Source organism: Neoarthrinium moseri (genome assembly GCF_022829205.1).
Source record: "Neoarthrinium moseri strain CBS 164.80 chromosome Unknown scaffold2_Wmoseri_CBS_16480, whole genome shotgun sequence".
Taxonomy (NCBI): Eukaryota; Fungi; Ascomycota; class Sordariomycetes; order Amphisphaeriales; family Apiosporaceae; genus Neoarthrinium; species Neoarthrinium moseri.
In genome coordinates, this window is record NW_026055116.1 from 413,000 (window position 1) to 438,974 (window position 25,975).

At 51.5% G+C, this 25,975-nt stretch overlaps 9 protein-coding genes across 9 annotated transcripts; 4 read left to right on the forward strand and 5 right to left on the reverse strand.

Moving 5' to 3' along the window:
- Positions 1 to 710: 710 nt before the first annotated feature.
- JN550_000880 (uncharacterized protein) lies at positions 711 to 2,061 on the reverse strand (the record flags this gene model as incomplete). Its single annotated transcript, XM_049320806.1, has 3 exons — positions 711 to 1,623; positions 1,685 to 1,935; positions 1,996 to 2,061. 3 exons carry the CDS (start codon positions 2,059 to 2,061, stop codon positions 711 to 713), a joined length of 1,230 nt encoding a protein of 409 aa, XP_049176786.1.
- Positions 2,062 to 3,559: 1,498 nt separating this feature from the next.
- JN550_000881 (uncharacterized protein) lies at positions 3,560 to 4,261 on the forward strand (the record flags this gene model as incomplete). The annotated part of the gene is made up of 1 exon (XM_049320817.1): positions 3,560 to 4,261. The coding sequence occupies one exon, from the start codon at positions 3,560 to 3,562 to the stop codon at positions 4,259 to 4,261; it is 702 nt and encodes a 233-aa protein (XP_049176787.1).
- Positions 4,262 to 4,848: 587 nt separating this feature from the next.
- JN550_000882 (uncharacterized protein) lies at positions 4,849 to 7,164 on the forward strand (the record flags this gene model as incomplete). The annotated part of the gene is made up of 4 exons (XM_049320828.1): positions 4,849 to 4,998; positions 5,069 to 5,227; positions 5,290 to 5,655; positions 5,959 to 7,164. The coding sequence occupies 4 exons, from the start codon at positions 4,849 to 4,851 to the stop codon at positions 7,162 to 7,164; spliced, it is 1,881 nt and encodes a 626-aa protein (XP_049176788.1).
- A 1,794-nt stretch (positions 7,165 to 8,958) lies between these two features.
- Positions 8,959 to 9,438, reverse strand: JN550_000883 (uncharacterized protein; the record flags this gene model as incomplete). Its single annotated transcript, XM_049320839.1, has 1 exon — positions 8,959 to 9,438. One exon carries the CDS (start codon positions 9,436 to 9,438, stop codon positions 8,959 to 8,961), a length of 480 nt encoding a protein of 159 aa, XP_049176789.1.
- A 1,206-nt stretch (positions 9,439 to 10,644) lies between these two features.
- On the reverse strand, positions 10,645 to 11,177 carry JN550_000884 (uncharacterized protein; the record flags this gene model as incomplete). Its single annotated transcript, XM_049320850.1, has 2 exons — positions 10,645 to 10,756; positions 10,810 to 11,177. 2 exons carry the CDS (start codon positions 11,175 to 11,177, stop codon positions 10,645 to 10,647), a joined length of 480 nt encoding a protein of 159 aa, XP_049176790.1.
- A 938-nt stretch (positions 11,178 to 12,115) lies between these two features.
- On the reverse strand, positions 12,116 to 15,199 carry JN550_000885 (uncharacterized protein; the record flags this gene model as incomplete). Its single annotated transcript, XM_049320862.1, has 7 exons — positions 12,116 to 12,543; positions 12,624 to 12,701; positions 12,750 to 12,871; positions 12,928 to 13,147; positions 13,198 to 13,393; positions 13,449 to 14,980; positions 15,037 to 15,199. The coding sequence occupies 7 exons, from the start codon at positions 15,197 to 15,199 to the stop codon at positions 12,116 to 12,118; spliced, it is 2,739 nt and encodes a 912-aa protein (XP_049176791.1).
- A 750-nt stretch (positions 15,200 to 15,949) lies between these two features.
- JN550_000886 (uncharacterized protein) lies at positions 15,950 to 18,073 on the forward strand (the record flags this gene model as incomplete). Its single annotated transcript, XM_049320873.1, has 5 exons — positions 15,950 to 16,200; positions 16,254 to 16,477; positions 16,572 to 16,648; positions 16,691 to 17,120; positions 17,181 to 18,073. The coding sequence occupies 5 exons, from the start codon at positions 15,950 to 15,952 to the stop codon at positions 18,071 to 18,073; spliced, it is 1,875 nt and encodes a 624-aa protein (XP_049176792.1).
- Positions 18,074 to 18,486: 413 nt separating this feature from the next.
- JN550_000887 (uncharacterized protein) lies at positions 18,487 to 19,650 on the forward strand (the record flags this gene model as incomplete). The annotated part of the gene is made up of 1 exon (XM_049320884.1): positions 18,487 to 19,650. One exon carries the CDS (start codon positions 18,487 to 18,489, stop codon positions 19,648 to 19,650), a length of 1,164 nt encoding a protein of 387 aa, XP_049176793.1.
- A 659-nt stretch (positions 19,651 to 20,309) lies between these two features.
- Positions 20,310 to 23,728, reverse strand: JN550_000888 (uncharacterized protein; the record flags this gene model as incomplete). The annotated part of the gene is made up of 3 exons (XM_049320895.1): positions 20,310 to 23,482; positions 23,544 to 23,640; positions 23,696 to 23,728. 3 exons carry the CDS (start codon positions 23,726 to 23,728, stop codon positions 20,310 to 20,312), a joined length of 3,303 nt encoding a protein of 1,100 aa, XP_049176794.1.
- Positions 23,729 to 25,975: the final 2,247 nt, after the last annotated feature.

Consider the following 25,975-nt stretch of genomic DNA (forward strand, 5'->3'; position numbering starts at 1 on the left):
GCTTATTAGTTCCAGGCGTATGGCTCCTAGGTTAAGTATCGGTCGATTTCAGTGCTCCGGCGCTCCTCAACGCTGCTGCCGTAGCCGCCGTTACAAGAGGCCCGGGGGTAATTGGATTGCCAGACTTCCGAGGATGTTATAGCCTTGCTCGAGCTCTCGGGAATCCGTACGACGCGCCAGAGGTAGACATTGCCCGGTGCCTAAGACACCCCGTCTGCATGTTTTTCTGTCAATAAATTCGTGGCAGGGAAACACCGGACTCCTGACCAAGCCCTCTAAGACTTAGGCTGCATGTGGCTGGAATGGCCATATCGATACCCACTCCCGTAACCGTGACCGTAGGTCCTTCGGCTACTCGACTTCATATCGTAATAGGCTTGCGCGGCCGTATTTGGTCAGTTATTGGGTGCCTTGGGGCTGCCATAGTCCTACTGTCTTTGTAGGATCAGAGATCGACTGGACTGGGGCTGGATCCGAGAGCTGCCGTAATCTTGTGAGCCACTTTTATATATCCAATAATGACAATATAAGACACCCACATACTTGTCACGTCGTTCGTTGGCATAAGGACGAAATGGCCCAGTTACACAAAGCTTTACGGATGTACTTCTCTCATTCACCCAGCCGAATGACCGAAAATGGCATGTATGGATAAGTCTACGGGTATCTCAAAACGTCAAAACGCGAAGAGAAGTTTATGATGTCCACGTCTAATCCGCAAGCAGGTCAACCCCAACGCCTTGGAGAGCGCCGACGGCCCAGTCGGGATATTGAGCCTTGTCGGGGTATATGTCAGCGAAAAACTGCCTCAGAAACGCCGGATACCTGTCCTCAATGATGGCGGTCCGAACATCCCTCATCAACTGCAATTGATACCAAACGTTGTGTATGCTGAGGAGATGAGCGGACACGGTTTCCTTGGATGTGTTGTGGTGAACAAAGGCTCTCGTGACACCAATCCCGCCTTCTCCCTTTCTGCAGCAGATGCAGCCGCATCCCTCCTCGATAGGTCCAAAGTCGATGGCGTACTTGGAGTTCTTGATGTTCAAGACTCCATTCTTGGTGATGGCGTTCCCGAACCGAGCGGTCCTCGTCGGCCACACGCAGTCGAACATGTCGGCACCAAGCGCAACACTCACCACCAGATCCTCAGGGTAGCCGATACCCATCACGTAACGCGGCTTGAGCTCGGGGAGGAGCTCCGTGCATGTGGCTACAACCCGGCAGAAATCCGCCTTGGCCTCTCCGCCACTGAGACCCCCGATGGCTATCCCCGGCGTATCCCGGGCGACCATCTCCCTGCAGCAGTCACGCCTCATCTCCAGATCCAGCCCACCCTGGATGATGCAGAACAAATTCTGCGTCGTGGGGTTCTGGTGGGCAGCGATGCAGCGGTCCAGCCACCTCACGCTGCGCTCCATGGCCTCTTGCATGCGTGCCTTATCCGGCGATGTCGTGACAATGACATCGTCGAGCTGCATCATGATATCGCTGCCGATGGTATTCTGCAGCGAGATGGAGTGCTCGGGGGTCAGCAGCATGGGCGTGCGGTCATGCGGACTGAGGAACCGAACGCCTTCCTCGGTGACGGTGGCAAGAGAGAGCAGACTCACCATCTGAAAGCTGCCCAAGTCGAGTTAGTTTCAAAAGTCACCGCGTCCGTTGTGAGATGAGCGTGCCGTACCCGCCGCTGTCAGTGAGGATGTTGTGGTTCCATCCCTGAAGCTTGTGCGCGCCTCCGATGGCCGCGAGGACCTCCTGTCCTGGTTTCAGGCCGAGGTGGTAGGTGTTGTTGAGGCAGAGACGACATCCTGTCTCCTCCAGTTGCTCCGGGGTCAGGCCCTTGAGTGAGGCTTGTGTTGCCACGGGCATGAAAATCGGCAGCTGGACGGTTCCATGAGGCAGCGTCAAGATGGAGGCCCGAGCCCGGGTTGTCTGGCACTAGTTAGGGCTCACGGCGTCGTTGCACGGTTCTGGGTTTGAGTCAAATCTTACAGAGCAGCGGGCAACCAGGTCAAATGTAAGGGCCGCAGAGGACTGTGATGCTATGACGTTCGCCATTCTCTTGAGCATCCCCTCTCTGGTAGTCGTCGGTCCTGTCAGATCTTGGAGTTTCCTAGGTAGGTACCCTGGCCTCAACGGGATCCTGGTGCATGAGTGGGTGGGTCAATGGGACCTCGCAGGTACGGGAGCAGTTCCGGACGGGCTCGGTCGCTGCTGAATGGACAGCCCTGGAGTTGCAGCAGGCTGCTATGCTATGACCGTTCCGTGTGCGTGCTGCTATCGCCGTTCAATGCCCGTTGCAGGACGCAGGCGTAGGACCTGATTTTGGCAAGGTGGGTTTTGCCGGTCAGCTAGGCCAATTCTGCTCCTCGATCATGGATTCTTCCGGACGCTAACTTCTGCTGAGCAAGACCGTCTGACTAGTTTCCGCAGCTAAACGCAGCATGAAGTGGCATATGGGCTGGAGATTGCCTGCTTGAAGTGAAAATCGGATGAAATTTGAGGCTGTCATGCTCGCGTGAGCCCTTTGGGCGAACCAGGTCTGCGGGTTCTAGAATGCTGCTGCTTGGGGCGTAGCGCCCGCCAGCACAGCGCACGCATAGCGTCCGGGCGCCCCCAGCGCTGGCCCCCCCCCCCCCCCTGGGTGGCCTGGGCGGCCTGGACACCCGCAGATCGGAAGTCTCCGGGCTCGTCGACACCCTTCCGAGCAATTTAGACGGCCATGCCAGGCCACCAGGCACACCCGACGCCGTACAGTTTTCTGAAGATCGTACGATTTCTTTCTTTGGCACCATGATCCCCTTTTACCGCGGCCGTTTCTCCTCGAATAGGAACCCCTGGCGACAAAGCAGCGACCTAAATGGCCCCTTCCGTCGTCAATCGGATCGCAGATCTTATTGATCATTGGCATGGGCGGGCAGCCCCCGTCCTCGACGGAATCCCCAGAAAGCAAGAGTCGACGGTTTTCCTGGCCCTGACCCTGAACCAGGATCCCGTTCCAGCAATGGAGGGCGCCTGCGAACAAAGGCAAGACGGTCACGACAGCCCCGAAATAGCCCAAGTGAGCTGAGGCAGCCATGGTATTTTTCAGTTTGGCCTAATGCCTTGTCTGCCGTCATTGTACAAGTCGCGTGGCCGCCCTCCTCTCAGCCCTAGGACCTGGACCCTGTCGCAAAACGGTTTTCTTGGATCTGCCATTACGGCGACACTGCCCGAGGCGAGGCGGAGATGGGGCACCACATGCAAAAAGCTATGCAGGGGTGACCCCCTTCAAAGTTTGATCAAGATGGCTGGCTTGCTCGTTGCCGGCCGGGTGATGGGGCCAATGCCCATTACCGTATAAGTTGCTGCGATTGCGTAGGGGAGGCAAGGCTTCCTCCCACCCTCCCTAGGTTGCTTATAATCCTCAAGCAGCCCAACCTGCCCCAGGGTCATGACTGTGTCTCGATCGTACGACACATCTCAAGACGCGGCCCCCCTTCCACCTATCACGCTGTCTTGTATTCTACTTCTTGTGTCGTGATTCGCTCTGTACATGTCACCCGTGCCCTGCGCCATGGCGGGCCAAGAAGGCTATTTTCACTTGTTTTCCTCGCTGCCTGCCGAAATAAGACTCGAGATCTGGCAGTATACCTGCTGCCAACCACGTGTGGTGGAAGTATACTATGATGCAGCGCAGGACATATGCACGACCAACACACCTCAACCCGCGGCTCTTCATGTATGCACCGAGTCTAGACGTGAAGCCTCCCGCGTCTACAAGCCGCTCTTTGGTACAATCAGTTACGCCGCAAACATATACTTCCATCCCGATCTGGACACACTCTACATACCGCGACCAACGTATATGGGATACGACGACAATGCCAGGGATTTCACGCAACTTGTGACGGGCGCAGCGGATATTTCCAACCTGGCTCTCGACCATGTAAACCCTGCCATTAGGAAACCATGGGAAACGTACAACAAGTACGCCTTGATGCAGAGCTTCCCGAGAGTTTCGGAGGTCTATCTGGTCCTGGACTCCAACTCGGAGAATGGCGTCGAGAATGACAGGGCCAAGCACGGATTCCTGAGGCTTGCCGAACCAGCCCGCGACTCCTCCGAAGTATGTAAACTGCTTCAAGACATCAAGATGTCCTTTGCCTATGAGGTTGGCGCGGATTTCGGGTTTGATGACAAGACCGAGGGAGCGCCCCAGCAGCCTGCGTTGGTTCTCAAGTCCAGAGTGGAAACCGATTACCTAAGGTTACTGTGAATGAATGAATGATCGATCAGCAATCGATATTGGTAATGTTGGTATGTTATGGTGTTTTAATGCATTGTAAGGGAGAAAAGGGGGTCTTGCTGCAGCATATCGAAGGTTATTGGGCGTTCCGGTACGACCCTTGTACCATGTTTCTGTTGAAGGCGTCGTTGAGCTTTGGGATAATTACATACATGTGATGGCATGTGGGAGTCAAGGAGTCACGCGTGGGAAAGGAGTCATGCATTCAGGGGCGGTCAGCATATTGAGTTCTGGGAGTGAATAAGGAAGCGGGTATCTGTGTCCGGTTACTGCAAGACGAGATGCAAGCGGCACCAGCGGAAGCAGTCCCGGATACTCGTAGTCGAACTGTAATAACTCATCATGAGCCTCTAGAGCAGTTTACGTGCAGGGTATGCTTGTCTTGTCGAAAAGTGTTCTGCTTATTAAGGTTCGTTGGGATGACCTCACGTTCGGTACACAAACTCTCTTATATACTCCGAAGACTTGGGATGAACGACTTGGGATGAAAGGGAAGTGTATGCCCACGTGGAAAAGCACAGCAAGGCAAAGCAACTTTCGGCAATGAGTGAAACAGCATGGCGGCCCCCACGTTCCGTGAGCTTGAGGAGACGGCTGCCCTGACGATCCGTATGATCAAGCATATTCCAGGACTGGGCCATACCAAAGTCGCGATCATAGGCGGTCTGGCAGTGTGGAATTACTTGCCAACACAACGAAGGACTGATGTAGGATGTCTTCTTGATCAGTAGGGAGCTGCGTTTTGAGGATATTGTAGGCTGACAACACACTATCTAGAATATCGACCTCCTCATTGACGCTTCGGTCTCACCAAGTTTCGTCAGGAGGCGGCTGTTGCAGTACCCGCGCTCCGTATTCATTCAGATTGGCCGAAGTCTCTGGTACCAGAGTCCTACGGGATGTGAGATTGAGATTCGCATCATCTCTGAGGATTCGGTGCGTGGCCGCTTCCCCATTGGAAAGCCGTCCTTCTGCTGCTAATCCTTTGTCCAAAACAGGTTGCCTATCTTCCAGCTTCTGCGTGGCCTGTGAAGGATATCCGCCCGGGTGTATTCCCCTACATATCTCTTTCCGATCTGATCGTTCTCAAGATCGATTCTTGTGGTTACCATCGGGCGTGGGGTGCCCGGGTACGCGATGCCTACGATGCTGCGGCTCTTCTGGAATACGCGTCGGCACCGCATCCATTGATCTTGAGTTGTAGACAGGAATGTGTCGTGCGAGAAGGGCTGCCAGATGTCATTGAGTATGGAGGAAGAGGAAAGGCGTGGTGGCTCTGTTGGCTCGGGCTTCATGAACTGCCCAAACGCCGACGACGGCACAGCGTGCACAATTACAGACACAAAGTTCATGCGAACAAGCACGTACGCCGACCGAGACATTCCACCGCCCATGACGTGATAATCGTGGAGACACAACTCGGGAAACATCATGCCGAGCGAGGGCGAAGCCACAGAAAGAGGAGGCATAGCAGTTCTTCTGCCGAGCATCACGATCGTGCCCGCTGCCCGCCGCATCCTCCCCGTCCCCCACCGCGGGAGATTATCCTGAGGGAATATAAATCAAATCACTCCAAGTCACATCATGATCACAAAAAGCCAGAGAAGGAGCGGCACCACCAACCCTGCGGGCATCACCATAATCGGAGAAGATCCGTACATTCCCAGGTGGACCTGCTTCCACTTCATGTGGCAGAAGACAAGACTCCACAAGTACCCAAGTCAAACAAGGCGAAAGATGATCACGGAAAAGGTCAAGAGCATGTACCTCTACCGTACAATGGCCACAGCATCACTCTTCAAAGGTTTCTTCTCAAGGGTCCTTATGCGCAACACCCTAATGAGAAGCCTCCTCATGAGAAGCCTCCTCCTGCGAAACCTCCCAGGTTGGAACGCCTTCCTCCCCAGAAACCCCCCAAGAAGCGTTCTCAAAAGCCTCCCCCCAAGAACCCTCCTCGCAGGAAGTCACCTTTGCCAGAACCTGTCACAAGACCAAAGCCTCCACACCGTCCTGCTCCTTCCCCTCCTCCTGCGATTTCTGATTCATACCAGGCGCCACCACGATATGTCGAGCCTAGACCATGGGAAAGGGTATCACACGACACAAGTCCTCATCCAGGCTTCTTTTACATGAGCGGGGCCAATGGTAACACCCCTCCCAAACCTACGGCCGAAGCTCTAGAACCGGAGCCACGACAACCAGAGCCACGATCACAACCGAGATCTGATAACAGGGCCTCTGTGGATTCTGCCATCTCCGTGAGCACGCCAAAATCCCCTACCTTCAAGGGTGGCCTGAAGACGCTCAAGGAAGACTCCGGTGCCACGGGCGGGAGTTCGACGGATTCGGACCAATACCTGGGAGTGCGATCGCCTTCAGACTCGGAGGAGGGCAAGCCTCCAAAGGAGATCTTCCCAGCAAGCCGCAGAAACCTCAACCCGATTGCGACCTACAAGGAGCCATTGCAGCCTGATCAACATAGCCGGCGGAGCGAGTCCATTCGATCGTTCAACCGCCTGCGGCCCCCGGAGCCGGGGTCTGGTGCAGTCCCAGGCGGGAACGCGGGCGCCATCGGAGGCGTTTCAACCAGGCACAGCGAACGTGGCGGGTCAAATAGGTCGTCCGCACGATCAAGGTCGGTAGATCGAGGGTCTCAGAAGGCAGGCGGGTCCACGGGAGCCAACGGGAAAGGAAGCAGTCACGGTTCCGTCAGATCGTTCCGGCGTACGCGGCCGCCGCCTCTGGTTCTTGGAAACCCAACGACCGCGGAGGTTCATAAGATGTCTTTAGGCGGCATCGGCGAGCCAAGCCCTTCAAAGAAGGTACGCTTCCAGGTAGAGGATGGGCGAGTCAGTGGAGTTGACGATCGATAGTTTTCATCTTGATCCTCACGTGAAGATGTGGAGTTTTACCTTGGAGAACCACAGGATACAGAGCAAGAAGACTAGAGTGATTTAAATATGAGAGATTTGATATTTTCAGTCGAATGAACGGAGGGGGTTAATTCTTCGGTAGGCACATGCACGTTTATACTTTAGATTCTGTGGTAGTAGATGACTTGAATTGAATACAATGATACACCGTATTGAGGTTACATGAGTGGGCAATGATACGGCTAGGCGTTAGTAGGGTGTGATGTAAGGGGGTTTCTTGTCCCTAATCCTGTCTCATATCCTGATCGATCCCAGGAATTGGACAATTCAGTTCCCGTTATTAAAATCACCGCCCAGCTTGACTTCAAGACATGTGTCGCGATGTAATTCGGCCTGAACGTGGTAATTGTGAACTCCCGGCTTGGAATTGTGACTGTTCGTCTACTACAGAATATGGCGCTTGAGCCTTTGTGGAGGAGTACCACAGATCATATTTGCTATGGGCACGTCTTTTAGAATCCGCGGCCATACTAGCCCTCATATTAATGTACGTTGCCACTGCCACCACCAGACTTGCCGGAGTGGCCATTGCTTGTAAGTGGAAGCTCATAGTGGTTCCTTAACGAGTGTGACATGAGCTACAAGGGATATTGCTTCAGAATGTTGCTTTCTGATCTCTGCGGGCATGCACGTGTCGAACTGGGAGTGAGCTTCTAGCATAGAGAACGCTTACCATGTGCAACGTAGGTAAGTATTTGAAGAAGAGGCTAGATGCAGGGGATGATTTTGCTTCGGGATAATCGCAGGGTCAGAGCGGGTGGACGAAAGTGCAACTAGAATCTGGCGCTTGAAAGCTATGGAATACTATGCGTATGGTTAGAGAGGAACCGGATCAGAAATATGTTCGCCGCTTTCTGCTACGCTATGGCAGCATATGAGATAAGACAGTTAATAAACCGCGTCTCCGTGTAACATCCATAGGGTGCGATCGCACGATCCGATCGCACCCTTTGGCAAGAAGCTATATGATACAACCGCGTCCGGCCAACTCGGATGAAATCAATACTAAATTGTCGGTCAGTGACTAGGCAATTATCTCCTGGGCATCACAATGGCATGGCGACGTTTCCTGCCGTTCATCGGTGTACATGTGTGTGGCTATCTCGTAGTCAAGACTCTGCGTCACCAGTAGTCCGCATAGCCAGTCCCGCGGCAGGTCGCTCCCAAGTGTGACATCTCACAGACGATGGCTGCAGATGACCTGTTTCCACTGATGATTCCTGTTGTCTGCCCTCGCCGTTGCTCGTCGTATGCGTGTTGATTGCTGAACAGAAGCCTCAGTGCGAAAACTCCTGCTTGATCCACCGCTTACAGCGACCAACGCTGCCGCTTCACCGTAGAGGCACTTTACAACTAAAACCAGCCTTTTAACGACAAGAATGTCCCGTCCAGACTTCATCGGCGCTCGTCCCGCACTCTCAGAGCAGTCTGGTGCCCCAGATCCCGTTCAATCGCCCGTCCGGACTGCCAGCTCGCCTCACGCCGTCCGCCGCCCCCTGCGGCCGTTCTGCACCATTTCCGGCCCTTTCCCGCGCTTTTTAGCGTCCCCTAGCGTCTCCTAGCCCTCTTTTACGCGAGGTTTCGCCGTCCCGTCCCTGCCAAGCCCCCCTAGCCCGCCCACACCCGCCAATCCGCCCCAATCTCGCCCAACCGGCCACCTGGCCCCCTCCTGGCTTATGGACCGCGATACCATGCCGTTTCTTCATCCAAGAACATCCTCCATGTCGCAATTGGCTAGCGAGTCTGACTGTTAGGTGCTTCCGACGGCCCCGGCCGACGGCGCCGAGCGATCAGGAGGTTCCTGGTTCGAGCCCAGGTGGGGGAGATGGATTCTTCAGCTTTTTGGCGGTTTTGGGCCGATTTTCGCGGTTCCAAGTGCGCAGCGACGTTCTGCGCGGCGGGAACTGCCTTTTTGCCGAGTTTGGGCGTGGTCGGGCGAGGATTGGGTGAGATATCGCCGGTCTTGGCGCACGGGTTTGGAGGGCGGCGGGCCCGCGGCGACACTCGACTTTCTCGGCGGGATTTCGACGGCAGCCCGCCATTCTGCGCACGCTTGGACGTTCTGGTGCGTCCGCAGTTCATTTTGCTAGAGTTTGGGCGCGTTTCGATGACGGGTGAGCGAGCTATCGCGGATCTTGGCATGTGGTTCTCGCTGCCAAAGCCGCGCCACCAGAGGCGGCGACACCAGGACTCTGAGCCGGCTCGCGGCGGCATGCTGTAAGTCTGAGTTAATAGATACGCTCAGCGGCATCTGAAGATTGCTCTTGGCAAGTTTGATCGCGCCACGAAGAACTCTGGGAGAGGCACATCAATTTCAACCTGACGATCTCAGGGACCGAGATGGCGGCCCACAGCAGCAATTTGGCCCTTCTTGCGATTCTGCTCAACAGCAACGCCCTCTTTTGGACAAATGGTTTGATACCGTATCTGAACCTATGGATGCAAGCACCGAGGCAGATTATGTCCATATGCTATAGGCCGCCATGTCCACAATATTTGCTCGCACGGGTGGCCAACTTGCATTGCGGTCCTGATCGAAAGCGCATCGACTTGACCAAACGTGCAGATTCCTCGCAGCACACATCAATCCGGTGCCAGTCAATGAAGCCGTTACATTCCAACCCAATATCCCAGCCAATGCGACTATACATATACATGCGCAGTATAGTCAAGTCGCTGTGTAGTTGCGCCGTCGTTGAGCCTCATTCGAATAATCACGGCGCGGCCCGCATTCGAATAACCACTCCCGGGCGCCTGGTCCGCTGGAGGCGGGCGCTAAAGCCGGCAACCACCCGCTAGAGGGGCAACTCGCAGGGGCAGCCTATTGTACCTGGACAATCAGGTGGTCATGCGCTTTCGCGTAGAGGATGCATGGACAAGAGCGAATGTCAACTTGACCCTAATCTCACATCTGAATCAACTGACTCAAATTCTTTGATTGCTCCGGTCGCAGCCGCAGCAAGGAGACTCGCGGTTAGCTCCAGGATGATCGCCGACGAACGACGGGCCCCCAAAGCCTGCCACCTGCAAGTGGTCAGGACGCGCGATTGCGCATCGTGAGCTTGTACTGACGCCCTACGAAAACACCATGCGAAGACACATCTCAATTGGTTCGAATGACATATTGTACTTGGCCTGTAAGCGGTTCCCTGCGAATTGTCCTGGCGTGGTTACTGGACTATGCATCGACAAATCTACGACCCAAGGACTGACTATCCAATAGTTGTCTTTAGCCAACGCCGTCACCTAAACTCAGTCTTAGACATGTATGGTCCTTTCTGTTATTATCCCTAGGCGATTAAAAATCTGTAGACGACCTGGTCGTGGACAGCATTGTAATGAAAACATCAAAATATATGCAACTTGCAGAGTAAGCCGCAATCGTCGTAACACATCTTCAGCCGTCTCTGGACTTATTCCTCACCTCCACGGCCATCGTAGGTATTTGAGAACGAGAAACTTTTCCAAGACGTATTCGAAAAACGACACTTCTTGTATGTTTTCCACGGAGGCTTTCATCTCTTCCAAGCGTCTTAAACGTCAGGACGTTAGTCATTGATGGCATTTGTCCAACTGAAAACTCACGCATTAATCAATCCCAAGTAGTCAAATAGCTGTACAAAACTGTCAAAACCGTACGACTTGTCCGGTCCATGCTCCCGAGCAATGGCAGTGAGCTCCCTCTGAGGATCCTCAAACACCGCAACCTCGGCCGAGAAATGCCTCTTGTTCTTCCGGGCAAACTGTTCACAGCACGACAGCCACGCGTCAACCATGCTGAGCCAGAGAGTAAGGTGCCCAGTGACGCAGCGCTGGATGGCGACCTCGCGCCTATTCCGGATAAGATGGCTGTCGATGAGCGCTCTGACGGCCCCTAGGACGCGACTGACCTCAGCCATGCCATTCAGCTTCTCTTCGACTGCTTGGCCCTCGTGCTTCGCAGAAATCTTCATGCCAACCTGAACAAGTCATGTAATAACCGCATCGATGCCTGAATAGAAGTACGGTAGTGGTTGTTTGTGCATTGTGTCGAGGGCAGTGTGAATCAGCTCCAAGATCCTTTCCTCTTCAATAGGAAGTGGCGGCATCGAGGCGGGGTCTGGATACAGAGGCGGCATGACAGGTTGTTGGTCGCACGTAGATAGAAACTGTGTCCTGTTCACAAGGATCTGTGTAAGGTGGCTAGATGAGATTTGGGCAATCCAGGCTGGGTTGTGTCAATTTGGTTGGATGTAAACAGACCAAGCCTATATTGAGTCCCGGTGTCGGACACGTGATTGGGTTCGGTAGCCAAGCTGGTTCTCCTCTTGGATGAGATGCTCCGGCCCGAAGACAGAAACATGAAACGCGGCTTACTTTCGAATCTCTTCACCGCTAATGGCTTTTAAACACCGATTCATAGGTACCGGTGCAGGGCAGGCCAGATTGTGTACCAGTCCTCCTTTCTACTCTTTCCGTCCATTCTATTGGGATTGGAGCTGCCCTGAAAGGATCCAAGTCAGCAGAAGTTACCTTCGACTTGTTCATGCCCTCGCCGACAAAAACCAACTGACTGCCACATATTTAATTTAGACCATCTATCTCTTCAATATAAGTAGCTTGAGATGACTTTGTCCGGGATTTGGAAACAATCGTTATAAGAAAGACTTCGTGAGAGGGACTTTTCACGCCAATGCTCAGGTATAAACGCCAGCTGAACCGTTGACTGCTGAGCGATACTCATTCCCTGTGATAAGACGATTGAAAATTTAGGTATTGTTAATGACAGTGTTCTCTGCAATAAATGCGCATATATTTTGCCCAAACATGGTTCTTCTTTGCCAAAATCCGCCGGAACCCACAGCGTCGTACAATCACAACTTAGTATACCCTGTTACTGGTGTCCGTACTTTCACCGTAGCGATTGGCTCTTCGCCCAAGTCTCATCACTGACTCCTCTAATATCTTTGAGGTATTTGCTGAAATTATCCGACAAGATCAGGACCTGGCTCAAGTGCTTCCACTCCAAGCTTTCTTGCCGATGCAGGGCCAGCTGTCGGGCTGTCAGTACAACGTTCCGGATCTGTCTCCCATTCATTTTGTAAGCCGCGAGTTCTTCCAAACGGTCATCGAGCCCTCTGATATTCACTTTTATGTCGTCGTCATCATCATCAAGCATGTCGAAAAAGTTTCGCCAAATGGCCTTGCGGCTCTTGAACGTGAGGGGTTCGTATCTGAGCGCTACGCGTATTCTAGACTGAAACGCTTCGTCGAAAGTACCAACGCGATTGGATGTCAGAATCATGATCCCCTCGTAGTACTCAAGTACGCGGAGGAATACTAAAGCACATCATGGTGAGCCCAGGTTCCAGAAAATAGGCGAGCTCCAGTATAGTATTGAGCATAATGAAATCGCTTACCGGAAACTAAACTGTTTCGCTGAAGATCTGAGACAGATCTCTCCTCTAGGAATACATCTGCTTCATCTAGGAGTAAAACTGCTCAGAGGTTAGATTTGAACGACGACGAGAAACCTCAAAACTCACCGCAATCCCAAATCTTGGCCAGGTAGAGAACAGTCTCAAGGTACTTTTCCACGGTTGTGGCCACGGTTCCCATATCTCCGCAGGTGACACGGTACAACGGCTTTTCCGCGAATTCAGCCACACTTTAACCAAGTCGTTATTAAGATTCAGTTAGAGTCATAGCTAGGAAACGGAATACCTTTCAGCTGTCAAAGTCTTGCCAGTTCCTGGGCTTCCATGGAGGAGCATTATCAACCCGTTTCCTTTACCAACAACCAGGTCGTCCATCTTTTTCGAGTCAGACATCCGCACGTCGATAAGTGCACTGATCAAGTCCTTGGTTTCGCTATCCAACACCAATCTTTTGAAGGCCTGCTTATTCCAAACGACCTCGCTCGTTTGATCAATATTGATGGAGACTGACCATCGTCAGCGAGAGTGTAAAACAGAGGTTGCAATGGTTTTTTACCCCACTTCTTTTCCCTGAGACTGTATCCATGCATAGTCGGAGGCAAAAGAAGAGACTGATCATCTGTGAGGTTGTCATCTTGCGAGATCATGTCTGGCATGCTATCGAACTGGTCAGGCCCTCCAATCTTGGGCCTGTGTTGGCTCCCGTGAATTTTGGCATATGTCGCCATATCAACCATGAAACGCTCTCTAGACTAGTCGTGTCACGTTAAATTAGTGTTATTAATACTGCCACAAGTAATGTCTTACGTAGAAATAACTGTGATGGTGGTCCCAGCCATCGTAAGACACGAGGCGTTGTCTTTTCATAGACCAGAACTGGTTCCCACGCTCGCGCAATCTGATGATGACATCCTCTTCAACGTGTTCAATAGGCTGTACATTCAATTTTTTGATCTGTTTCTCGTCGAGAAAGTTGAGGTCCAATATGTGGCGCCATACATTGCGTTCCAGGTTCCGACCATTGTAGCTCCACTGCCACCCAGAGAAAATAAGTTGATTTGACTTCTTGACAGGCCACTCGTCAAGCATGTAGGCATTGTATATACCTTTTTCTTGAGTAACGACGATCTGATTCGGTTTGAAAAGTTTGTCAATGTTGTTTTCCGCCACTAATCCTCTAGCAATCATGGCCTCTGCGTCGATGTACTCCTGCCCGAAATTGGCGTTCAGGTATTCTAATAGCAGCTTGACTGATGGACCATGTACTTGGTTTTCTTGGACGACTTCCTGGAGCTGTCGACGATGATGGAAGAGAAACATATAGGGTGCTTGCAACTCTTCACTATCCTCACAGGGGTCATCAAAGGTGATCTGATCCAACTTACAAGTGGCGACTCCATTGAGCGCTCGCTGAAGCGTTGGGGACACGATCTTCATTCTCTCCTGTCGTGGTGAGATGTCAGATCGCGTCATCTTAAATGGGTCCGTCAAGAGCTGGTCAGTGTGACGACGCTGCCTCGCTCCCCAACTTGACCCATGCCCACAACGGTACTCTTTGTAGACGACAAAGTGTACATTCTTCTGCTTCCTTAAATAGGCCTCCACATCTCTAATTATCACTTTCCCACAAAGCATTTCTTCTCCCAGCGGCGCACCACTATCCTGGTCCATTAGTGTGGGCACATCCTCGTACACCGTGGCGTCATGATCGTGATGTGATGTTCCACAAAAAACCCGATGCAACACAAGGAACCGTGGTCCCTTGTCCAAGGCTATGGTCTCGGTTTGTTCTTCTTTTTGAGGTGGTAGAGGCTTCATGTTTCTCTTTTGAAACTCTAACCTTGCTTGCAGATTGTGGATAACGTCAAGCAAGAACGCCATGTACTGTGATGAAGTTCGGTCCTCGTCCAGAATATCGATGTTCAAGTACTCATCGGCGAGCGAGCTCAATGCAAAAGTTATGTTTGGCCTCCCTGCCAGTGTTGTGGCTCGTTCATCCGTCCAAGATGGTGCGACTCGACCTTGAAGCTGGGCTTGACCAGTACCATCGGTGACGAACGGCCCATCTTTCCTCTGAGCCTGCAACGACTTTCGCCAATCGCCAGATCCATGGGTAGAATGCTCAGCTTCGTTTTGAGTGTCAAGGCTGTCTTTTACTGCCTGTGATAGATGAAATTGCTCTCGATCTTGTCGAGCCACTTTCTTCTGTGGTTCCAAACCCCATGATTCATCATCTTTTCCTGATGGGGATTTCGGTGGTCTGATAGGAGGTGGAGGGCCTCTGAAATCTATTCCTGGTGGAGGTATCGGTGGTCTGATAGAAGGTGGGCCTCTGAAAACTTCAAAGGTTTACGTCAGTCACGACTTGTGGTAGAAATTGAACGGTCTTTGGTACCTGGCATTGGAGGGGGAAGCCCGGCGGGTGGAATGGACCGTAGAAGTATCTGTTCTTTCACCGCTGCACCGAGTGTATCATCTTTTGAAATGGTCGATTGCATGAACAGAGTTGGGTGCGAAACTGCAGCTAATGACGGCTTCGAAGGTCCACATCGTTCCATTGTTAATGGTATAGGCACTGGTGTCAAGATCTTGATCTAATCAGTATACGCAGGATATGGATTTGCAGAATACTACCTGGTGGTGTGAATATATACTTGTCCTTAGCTATGTTGTCAATTCTTCAATTAATCAGCTCACTGCAAGTTTGAACATTAGAGGGAACGATGATTCGGAATGCGTGTCAGTCAAAGTGAGAACCCGTGACAGTTCGAGTGAATCCAATTTCCCAGGAAACGTACGCTGTTAAGTGGCGAAGAGCCCTTTTAACGACCTTCTTTCTGGGCCGCTTACCACGGCACGTACACTAATTCAAGCTGCCCTGCAGGCAATAGGCAAGGTCCGTAGGCAATATAATTGCACAGCCTTTAAGTAGTGTCAGCAAGGCTAGAATACGTAGCTGTAGATTGACACCAAGTGTGAGCATTCCATCTAAGCTTGGTGCCAGACACCTCCTCTAGGGCTTGTTCATGGCCCTTTCCGCTGACCAATGTACTCGGAGAAGCAGTCTGAACCTGCGACAGACACCACCGGAACGGCGTTGAAGTCGCATAAGCGACTGTAGATACAGTGTGGCTGAGTGCTCAAGTACCAATGCAGCATGCATGTTGGCATGTAGCTGCGAAAGCACTGCCACCATCAGGCTGACACCTATCACACGACAAAATCAGAACTAACGATCAAGATGTCAGACCATCACTCAACGCAAAACTATACGCTGAACTTCATTTGTATGTCGGAGCCTTCACATTATGGCTCTGTTCCGGCCTACCCAGTTGCAGCAAGATTCTAGTAGCCGAGACCACTTGGAACAATGTTACAGCATAGAGCAGACATCTTTGAATAGTCTCCTGGCAGAACTGCAGACGCCAGAGGATGCCCAAGGGATTGTACTACGTAGGTACAAGGAGTGCGCAACAGGACTCCACTCAGGGGAGTGCGATGAATTGAGTACTTCAAGACAAACGTTGTCTGCATGGTATCGCAACGAATCAACCACACGGTCAGTTCCTGCATGATTCGTACGAATGCAACAGACACTCAAAGTGTGTGTAGTTGGTCGAATCCAGCCAAACAAGCTTTCGATAATGCTGTCGAGGTGCTCAAGAAGGAGATGACGCCTAGTGATTGCGATCTTATCTGGCTGCGTGGGAAGAACTCTATGGAAGATGTTCAAAACGCACTGTTCGAGGCAAGGGCAAAGTACCAAAGCCACTCCGGAAAGAGCAAAGTCAGATCGATTTTAGCAAGTTGCTCGTCAAGAGTTGTCTACTACGCGCGTATGTCCTGCCCCCTCGAGTTGAAGATCCTACCATCGAGGTCATCTCATTTAGAAGCAAGATCAAAGGGCGCTGATATTTCTCTACGCTTCAGCCGTTTTTGACACCCTTTCACAACATTATCCTGAGTATGTGTCCCTTGCCTGGGGCGCCTTCAAGTTCTTCTTCACGGTAAGTCACTTTCATTACTACATGGCTAATACGCGAGGCTAGGGAATCCGTAGGCTGATCATCCAGGCCATCATAAATCATGAAGAGCTTCTGGCAGAGTTTGCTCGCGCAATTGCCAATATAGCGAACGTGCTGCCCAGGACCAAGTTTTTATGCGAACTATATCCGACCAAGGAGATGCAAGAAGCAATTGCAAGTGTGTACACTAAAATTCTTGACTTCGTCCTTGAGTCGGTCAAGTGGTATAAAAAGTCAAAGTTACAGCACGCCCTCTCAGCTGTCGTCAGCCCATACAAACTGAGTTTCAAGAATATAGTAGACGAGATCGCAGAGCGGTCGAGATGCGTCGATGATCTCGCAAATGCAGCATTCAAGGCGGAGCTGCGCGATGTACATCTAGAGGTAAGAACACTCAGATCAGAGATGTCATACATGCAAAATCACTTTCTTTCGATGAACCAAACGCTAGTGGGTAAGTAAAGACGTATGCTCTTTGACACCGCAAGTACTGACGCAAGATATTGATCAACAGAAAACCAGATGATTCAGAGGCAAATGACAATACATCAACGCCAGCAAAATATGCTACTTTTGGAGTGGCAAATTGGCAACTTGCGTCAGATTCTGGAGTCTTCTGACTCTGAATACGGAAATGCCGAACAAATGCTGGGCTTTGGCCGGTCGTTGAGGAATCGTAGACGATTGCGAACGCCAACGCATATGCCCCATAGCGAGATACCAAAGCTTGAGGCGTGGGCTTCGAGCCAACAATCCACATTACTCATCGCACAGGGGCATGGGATCAAAAATAGCCCAATGGACTTCGCGGTCGATTTTCTAGATGTTGTCATTGACGCACAGGCACCAGCAGTGTGGGCGTTGCCTGCAGGGTCCGACCACACCCCGACACTTACAGATATTGTACAGTCCCTAGTCCTGCAAACACTTCTTTTGCTAGGCCGTACGACAGGAAGCACTGCTGAGCCGCTTTCTGTGTCGATACAAGACCTCAGTAGCGCATCTTCTACCTCAGACTGGTTCACTATATTAGATAGATGTTTTCGATGTGTACAAAGAGTATTTGTCGTGGTCGACACAGGCTTGATACATGCGGCATGCAGAATTGAGGACAATAGAATGGTTGACATGGACGCAGATCGTTTCGTGAGAAGGTTAGGCGCTATTATGACGTCGAGAACGCAGGGTTGGGTTAAGGTGATGATGGTCTCGTGGTCGTCGGATGTGTTTGAGAAGGCTGAGGCGGAGCTCTCCATTGATATCCTCCAGATTGTCACTGACAGGGGTGCCGCTCAGGAACGGAAGCTTTGGAATCCTAGACTGAAGGCAATGGCGAGGCGGCATTCGAGAATGTCGATGTACCATTTCAGACAGGCAGTGGGACGGTCTGATTGGGATCACACTTGAAAGGTGGTAATAATAAGTCAGAAGAGGTAGTCCTCGTTGATTAACTTGGCGGTGTGAGAGCTGTTAGTTCAGAGTGAGAAGGATGACAAATCGTGGACAGTTTGACGCAAGAATTGCAACCAGAGTTTGGAGAGCCGAGTTCTGAGATCTCAAATCAAGGTTCCTCTGATCAATACGTCTTTGGTGTAGACAACATGCTAAGGCTAAGCTTATTCGCCAGTCCATGGGATGTATGGACCCCGTTAGTATGATACTGCGCTATAAACCAACTTGAGTCCTGCTATTTCAACAGCAGTATATTACCCACAAGTTCTCCTCAGTATTTTCGTCCGAACACCACTTCCTTCTCAGGAGGCCATAAGAAAGGGAATTATTCCTGTTACCGTCCGCTCACTTAAGCAGTAAATACTCTCATGTTTGACAAGGATTTGATGCCTAAGCCTACCAACATAACGGGGGGCCTAAACTGCTCCCAAGTCTTGGATTACGACCCAACCTCGGCATCGCCCCAACAGCATCCAGCGTTGAAATCTTCGGAACCATCAAAAGCCCTCGAGTTGTCCGCCGAAGGACTGGCTTCGAACTCGGGACTTGCGGAGGTTGTCACACCGCCAATCTGCTCATTGTCAGACCCCCACAACGGCAGTTTCACTTTGTTCTCGGACGACACGTCGCAGCCACTCCATGAGCAGCCCTCATCGAGTCAACCTTTGGAGAATGCACTCACATATTTGCCAGACGAGCTGAAACTCGACGATCTATCCGATGAGCAGCTCGAAACCCTGTTCGACGCATGTCCAGTATTTTACGAGATTGGCGGGAACAAGCTAGTTCGAATCTCCAAGAACCTCATTATCAAAGGCGGACATTTTATGTCAAAGGGTCAAGCTGAGACACAGAAATTTGCGTCATCGGCCGGGCTGCCGGTCCCTGCGGTCCACCGCTACTTTGCCAGACCGCGTTTTGATCTTGACTGGCCTGACAGAACAGAATCATGGTTCATGGTGATGGACTTTATTGAAGGGCAAAACTTACACAAACTTTGGCCAAGTATGGACGAAGATGCTCGCAAGGAGATTGTGAATCAAGTCGCCGGTATTGTGACACATTTGCAGTCGATTCCAGTGGACGGCTTACCTCCTGGCCCTGTGAGGGAGATGAGCTTGGAACCCTGGATTGGACCTTGGTTTAGCGAATATGGTGCAGGACCCTTTTCCAATATTGAGGATATGGAGGATTGGTACAACCATAAGATTGATGTTTGCCTCCGCTTTAATCAAGCCCCACCTGATATACCCCGGTTTGATTTCGAGCGGCTGGTTCTCACGCATCAAGATCTTATGGCACGGAACATTATCCTCGAAAAGGACTCGAACCGGCTCGTGCTGGTTGACTGGGGACATTCTGGAGTGTATCCAATTGGGTTTGAGCAAGCTGCATTGTGCAGGCAGTGCGCTGATGAGTGGGATCATATGTTCGGGGAGGCTGTTTGGGAAGCACTACCCGATCGTCGAAGCAAGGAGATCAGGCAATTGAATGGTATCGCGTTTGGGCTAACGGCGGCTCCTCTTATGTAGATACAAATCATGATGTTGACTTCCACTGGAATTACTATACTCATGCCCATTATGTTTCGCATCAGGCCAGAAACCAACACTTGGCGAATTGTTTGGTCGTCTATGTGTAATTCAGTTAGCAGGTGGTATAATGACATCGGCCTGTAGTAGACGCAGCTGGATAGCCCGTAGGCACTCGCAGAGACGCTGGGGAGGCATCTTATTTGATACGTGCGTACGTAGGTACCGCAGGATATCGAGGATGCCCGACCCTGTAGTACAACAGATTCGGTCATACGTCTTGAGTGGACAAACCAGGCCTTGTGAACCAACCATCTATGGCATGCCTGCTGCGAGCCATACCGGGAACCAGTATCATACGTAGGGCATCCCTAGTATAACCTTCACTGTTAAGGGATGTCAAATACGCACCCTCACCGTGCGAAGGGCGTGTACCTTGATATGGTATATCGACAAATATGTATAGGGCAACAGGATCGTGTCCATAGAAGTTCCCTTCATGAATCAAAGTTCTATAAATCTATTTATTAACATGTTGGGTTTTGTTTGTCCCCCAACACTGATAAAATCTATGAGATATCTTCCAGTAGCAGCTGGTAGAAATATCGTCCAACATGGAAATGTCCATCGGTGCTTGTCACATGCCAATCCCCCGATATCTATGTGTCGCGATTATCCCTTAAATAAGCAGCCCAATTTGTAGGTCTGCCCTCTTCACCGCCAAGCCCGTCCCCTTCCTGCCAGATCGACTCGTTCCACGCGCCGAGTCCACAGAGGTGTCTCATTGTCGGACGTCCATGCGGACAATTCCAAGGTTTGTCCAGTTCGCCCATGTGCCTGACAAGCTTCTCCATCTGCTTATTTGCCAATGACTTGCCAATCATGACACTGCTGCGACAGGCTCGCATGGCAAACATCTTTCGCACCTTGGAGGGCCGCGGTATGGTGTTTGCTGACGTTGACTGATGGTCCGTCAAGAGTGAAATCAACTCCTCGAGATCGGCTAGTGTAAATGTAGTCTCTCGACTCAGTGGCAGACTAAGCAACTGACATCGAGAACCCACGGGTTGATATCCGCTTTCATCTATGCTGACCATGAAGCCATTGTTTTCCAGTGCCTCAATGTTCTCCTTGATGACTTCTTCCTCGATAGCGGTGAGCTCGAGGGCTTTCGGCTGCACCAATCTCTGCGATTGAACGACAGTAGTGGCCTGCAGTCTTTCGAAATTGTACTTCTCATCTGTCGCGTGCTGGTCAATGATGAATAATTCATCGTCCATGGCATGCCGATCATTGGCGTCGTCTGGATTCGCTTCCGCTGGGCGCACAGCCAAGATGAAGCCCAGGTTGAACTGGCCAACAATCTTCATCTTGCCGAAGTCTGTCTTTGAGATGGTAAGCGACAACTTCTCTTCTGCATCATCAGCATCAAGATTGTCTTCCGGAAAGTCGGTGGTGGTGCTAGCGGTGGACTTTGTGAGAGAATCTGCCAAGGAGGCACTGCTAGACCGGATGATATCCTCATCTAGGCGGACTCTCTGAAGCAGCTGGCGTGTTCCGTCCTTCCGCTTCATCAAACCCTTGACAAAACTCTGCTGCCGCTTTTGCATCTCCTCTGACGTCGCTTTCGTGGCGTCTTCGGCAGCATCGATCATCTCCCGGACCTTATCTTCTTCCTGCGCCTTCTTGTCATCCTCATCTATATACTCTCCGTCACTATGCTCAGATGGAGCTGGCGTGCCAGACTCGTTGGCATCATCCATGACTACTTCTTCGTCAACAGGAGAGGTTAACATATGAGAATCAGCCTCCTCATCGGCATCTTGCGTTAACTCTTGCCGGAATGGCGAGCCCGCATCGTTGCTTCCACCAGATTCGTCCACTTCATCAAGGTCAGATGCGTTTTGTACAAACAAGCCCTCGCTTTCCTCGCTAGGGGAGCGAGACCTATGGGGACCATCCACCAGGCCAGTGATAATTTCGACTTTCTCGCCTCGTCCTCGCGAGGTGCTTGATGCGGAAAACATCTGTGTGAGACGGCCTTGAAATGAGGGTATGGGTGCAGTTCCCTTGGAGGCAGTGTGTTGTCCTGTAGAGCCCTTTTCCCTTGGCGTTTCTGTTCGCATCCTTTTGGCAGGTGAGCCTATAACACTGGTGACAGTATCGTTGCCGATGGTAATGGTGGCTACTTCTGGGGCTGTGCGTTTGAACCTCGGACTCAACTTCATAGTTCTCATATCTGACGTACGAGAAGGCGTAGAGATACTGGGAATGCGGGGTTCAGCTGTGCAGGAACCCTGATCTTCTCCCTCTCCTGCTGAGGCTCTGGTCGACTCGTTCAACTCTGCCATGTGCGCATTGAAATCAGCTACTCGACTGGGGGCACGGTTAGTTGGCAGTGAAGTCTCGGTCGCATCGGTATCGGCATCATCATCCACGTCATCCTCGTTCTCTGCATCCTGGTCGGCATGTGAAAACCTGGAAACGACTCTTTCCTTGGATCTAGATAGCTCTCCCTGTCGGTTGTTGGGCGCCGGCGGAGACACCTTCGTGGTAGAATCTGCGCGGGCATCAGACTTTTTGTCGAGCCATCGACTCATCAGTTTGGTGGCCTGATATGTTCCTGCCGGTGACTCGCCCAGCATGTTGCTGCCTCCAAGCGCGACATCGTCATTTTCTTCGGCATCCTCCACATCTTGATCTCCAGTTGTTTCTGCAGCAGACCGTGGACCGGTTTGGCCAGTCTTGACTGCCCCCTGAACGCCGACAGAAGGGCTTCTTGTGCTCGTTTTGTCGCTTTCGATTGTGCTCTGGCGACTCATAGTAAGCTTCCTAAATGGTGTTTGCTTGGGCCCTCCAAGTTGCGATTGTGGCACAGAATAATCCTGCGCCTCGAACAACGCAATCAGCGACTCCCTCAAATTATCGAGCAGTCGAGACTGGTCGTGTAGTAGGATTGTCCGCTTATCCGGGCTGACATTTACATCATACATGTGGGTATCGAGTTGAATGTCTGCAAAGATAAAGGGCGACTGAGACGAATTATACGACTTGTAGACCTCGTTGAAAGCCTTGGCAAATTGCGGCAAGCCACAAGGTCGTCCATTCACGAAGAACATCTGTCGATCCGGTGTCTGCCGTCCTTCTCCATGAGCAGGACGTGATACATGACCCTTAATCTTTACCTCCTTGGTACTGTCTTCATCCCCCCGGGTATTCCGGTGTTGGCTTGGCCCACTGGTGGGCTCAAGCTCCAACTCCAACTGGAGAGGTATGAGCACAGTTAATGTCTTGGCCCCAAACACATTAACAATGTTTTCACGCGTCGTACTGTTGCCTTTGGTAGAGAACAAAACAATCTTCTTTCCCTTGTTCGGCTGCTGCGAGACGGAGAACTTTACTCCAGTGAGGATGCAAGCATACTGGTTGAGCACGCCAATGACCCTGTTCCATTCTTTCTTGATGTTTCGCTCGAGCTCCCGACGACGTACTGGAAGGTTATTGAAGAGACCTTCGATTGTCATGGTGGTACCTTTCTGGGCTGCAACGACAGCGGTTCCTCGGAGCTTCCCGGATGTCTCAAACTCGAGCTTGGATCCCTTTGGCGCGTCCGAAGCCAAGCAGGTGGTGACCGAGAATTTTGATAGTGCACAGAGGGAAGACAGAGCTTCACCTCGGAAACCAAAGGTCTGTAGCGAGGTGAGATCTTCATACGTTGAGAGCTTGGAGGTGTAATGCTTCAAGGCCAATGTCTCATAGTTCTCTGGCGATATACCGGCACCATTGTCCTGAACCTCAATCAAGTCCAGACCCTGGTTTTTGAAGCGAACCTCTACATCGGAAGAAGTCAGTAGTCTTTTCCATTGTTTGTCACACAAGGGAAAGCGGCTTACCAATATTTGTCGCTCCTGCATCGACGCTGTTCTCCACCAACTCCTTCACGACAGAACAGAGGTCAACGATCACCTGACCAGACTGGATTTGATGGACCTAGACAGCATCATTAGAACGTTGGTCCGCTGTCAACCGCCTCCGGCTGGCTTACCGTTCGGGCCTCGATCGCCTTGATGGTGGCCATAGGGACTTGGCGTTTCTATTGGTAGATCAGAGTGTCACAGAGGCGATCATCCATGATGATAGGCGACGACTTCCCCGCACTTTCAATAGTCACAAGGACGAGATCTTCATGAATACATGGGAAACGCACAGGAAAGCGATAAAAAGCAGGCTCAGACCCCGGGTCAGAAGCTATCGCTTTCACTCGTCGACTGTGCATGCCTCACAGCCTCTTCGGGCGACTGGCAGCCTCGTCGCGTCCAGTTAAATTGAAACGCGCTCCAGGCGTGTGGCGTGTGGCTGAGCATGCCGCGTAAGCCACCACCCCCGATGCTGTGCTGGTGCTTCTGTGGTCGAGTCGGGAATAGTCAGATTCACGTCCTGTAAGTCCTTTCCAATGAGCCATCACTATTCCAAATATCTAGGAAAGGGAATTCTCGACAGATCATTGCTCTTTCGTTTTGGTGACCTAGGCAGTTCTCATGTCGACGCTTCAGCTAGAACGGGACGTCTCAACGTAAGGCCTCGTAACATTGCAGGTTATTATAAATCCTCAAAAGGGGGACGGACGGCTGGGTTCTTGCGATGTGCCCAGTCACGAATCAATTATTAAGTCACGTCCTCTAAAAGGCGGCTGTCCCAAGTACGTAGTTCCTGTCCTCGTATCGTAATGAGTGCTGCACGCTGTTGGAGTAGTCATCGCAACGTACCACCCAAGAAGATAGGATCGCCTTCTCCCAAATCCAGCTTCGATTTTGCACCTTTTCGTGCAATAATTCAATGGCTGCCCAGACCTAAGGAAAGGTTTGATGAAAACTCAATTCCTGTCTAGCAGTCCTAATGATGACATTGGAGAAGCCTCCAAAAATTTAAGCGGGCTTCAGGTAGCGCCCCTTTTGGTGCAAACACGATCAGCAAGATACCATCTGAGATCACGAGTCCCCAAACTACCATCGATTTCACCTTGTAAGCTGTGATCCCAGCTTCTGCAGACATTTTCTTCCGTGGTGGATGATCAGACCAGCAAGTCGTGGTGGATGCAACTCTCGGCCGGCAGCTTCGGAGATTTCGATGTGACCTCCCCAACTTCCCCTGTTTTCCCCCAGCCACAAATCAGCCGCCTTGGCTATTTAGGGGCGCGTGGGCACGGGAGGACAGGCTTATAATGACGTGACGGTAGATCCACTGCTGAAACATGCCACTAGTCTCGGGAATTAGAATCGACAAATCAACCCGAGGGATGGTTAGGATGCCGAGCTGCAAACTCGTAGTCGAGGGGATTATTGGACTATAGGCAAGGTTGACAGAGCCCTGGACCGATAAAGTCACAATGACCCGGTTTTCGTTCTCTGGACGCTGTCGTTCTTTGGTTAGAATGGTAGATGAAAATTGCGACAAGAGGGCAGCCAGACGAGGTTCTTTAAACCACGGCTATCCCTGCTATGCAGTACCACCGGAGACTTTATAATCGAGACGTAGGGAGGTGGAACTAACTATCAGGTTTCCTGCAATGCACTGCAACAGAATTCTTGATCATGCACACTAAACAAATTTCTCGTCAACACGAGCTTGGACGAGGAAGCACAGCACCTGCTGGGTGCAAAGTAACACACCAGTCCGGCGGAACCTGCTGATCTGTACCTTGATATGAACCGCAATCTATTCGGCTGCTTGTCTTCCTTGACCTATGAGCTGCCAGATTTCCCATATCTTGAAGTGCAACCACTGTGTATGCAGCTCACCACGAGCCCCGTCAGCCTTAGAACCCAGTAAACAGGCCGCGGCTCAAGCGTTTCTTTGCGCACAAGGTCCGCCAACGCGAGAGAGACTAAGTCTAGCCTCTAATCAATGGGCTGCATCGCAACCACGTTTGGATCGCAAATCACGAGACATCTCTTGCATGACAGAGTGGCTAGAGATGGCCGAGCCTGGCTTGCATGCCCACAATGTTCGTATTTTCTTGACCTTATGCTGTCGGACTGTGGCCTATGAAGTACTGCATTAGCTTAACTGCGCGCTTGGCCGATCGCCAAGACCTCTAGCACCATTGCCGGCCACGGAACCCCCCACAACCTGCAGATGCAGAGCAGAACAGAGAGCAGTTCAGTTATCGAGAGAACCCAAAGCCTCCCAAAACATTCCGGGCTTGTATGGTATCTATGTCTCGTAGGTTGAAGCTTTTGCAAACCTTGGACTACATCAAAACGCCAGACTATTGCCTCTTAGCTCTGCCCGGGCCATGGTTGAGCACAGTAGCTGAGTAGCTACC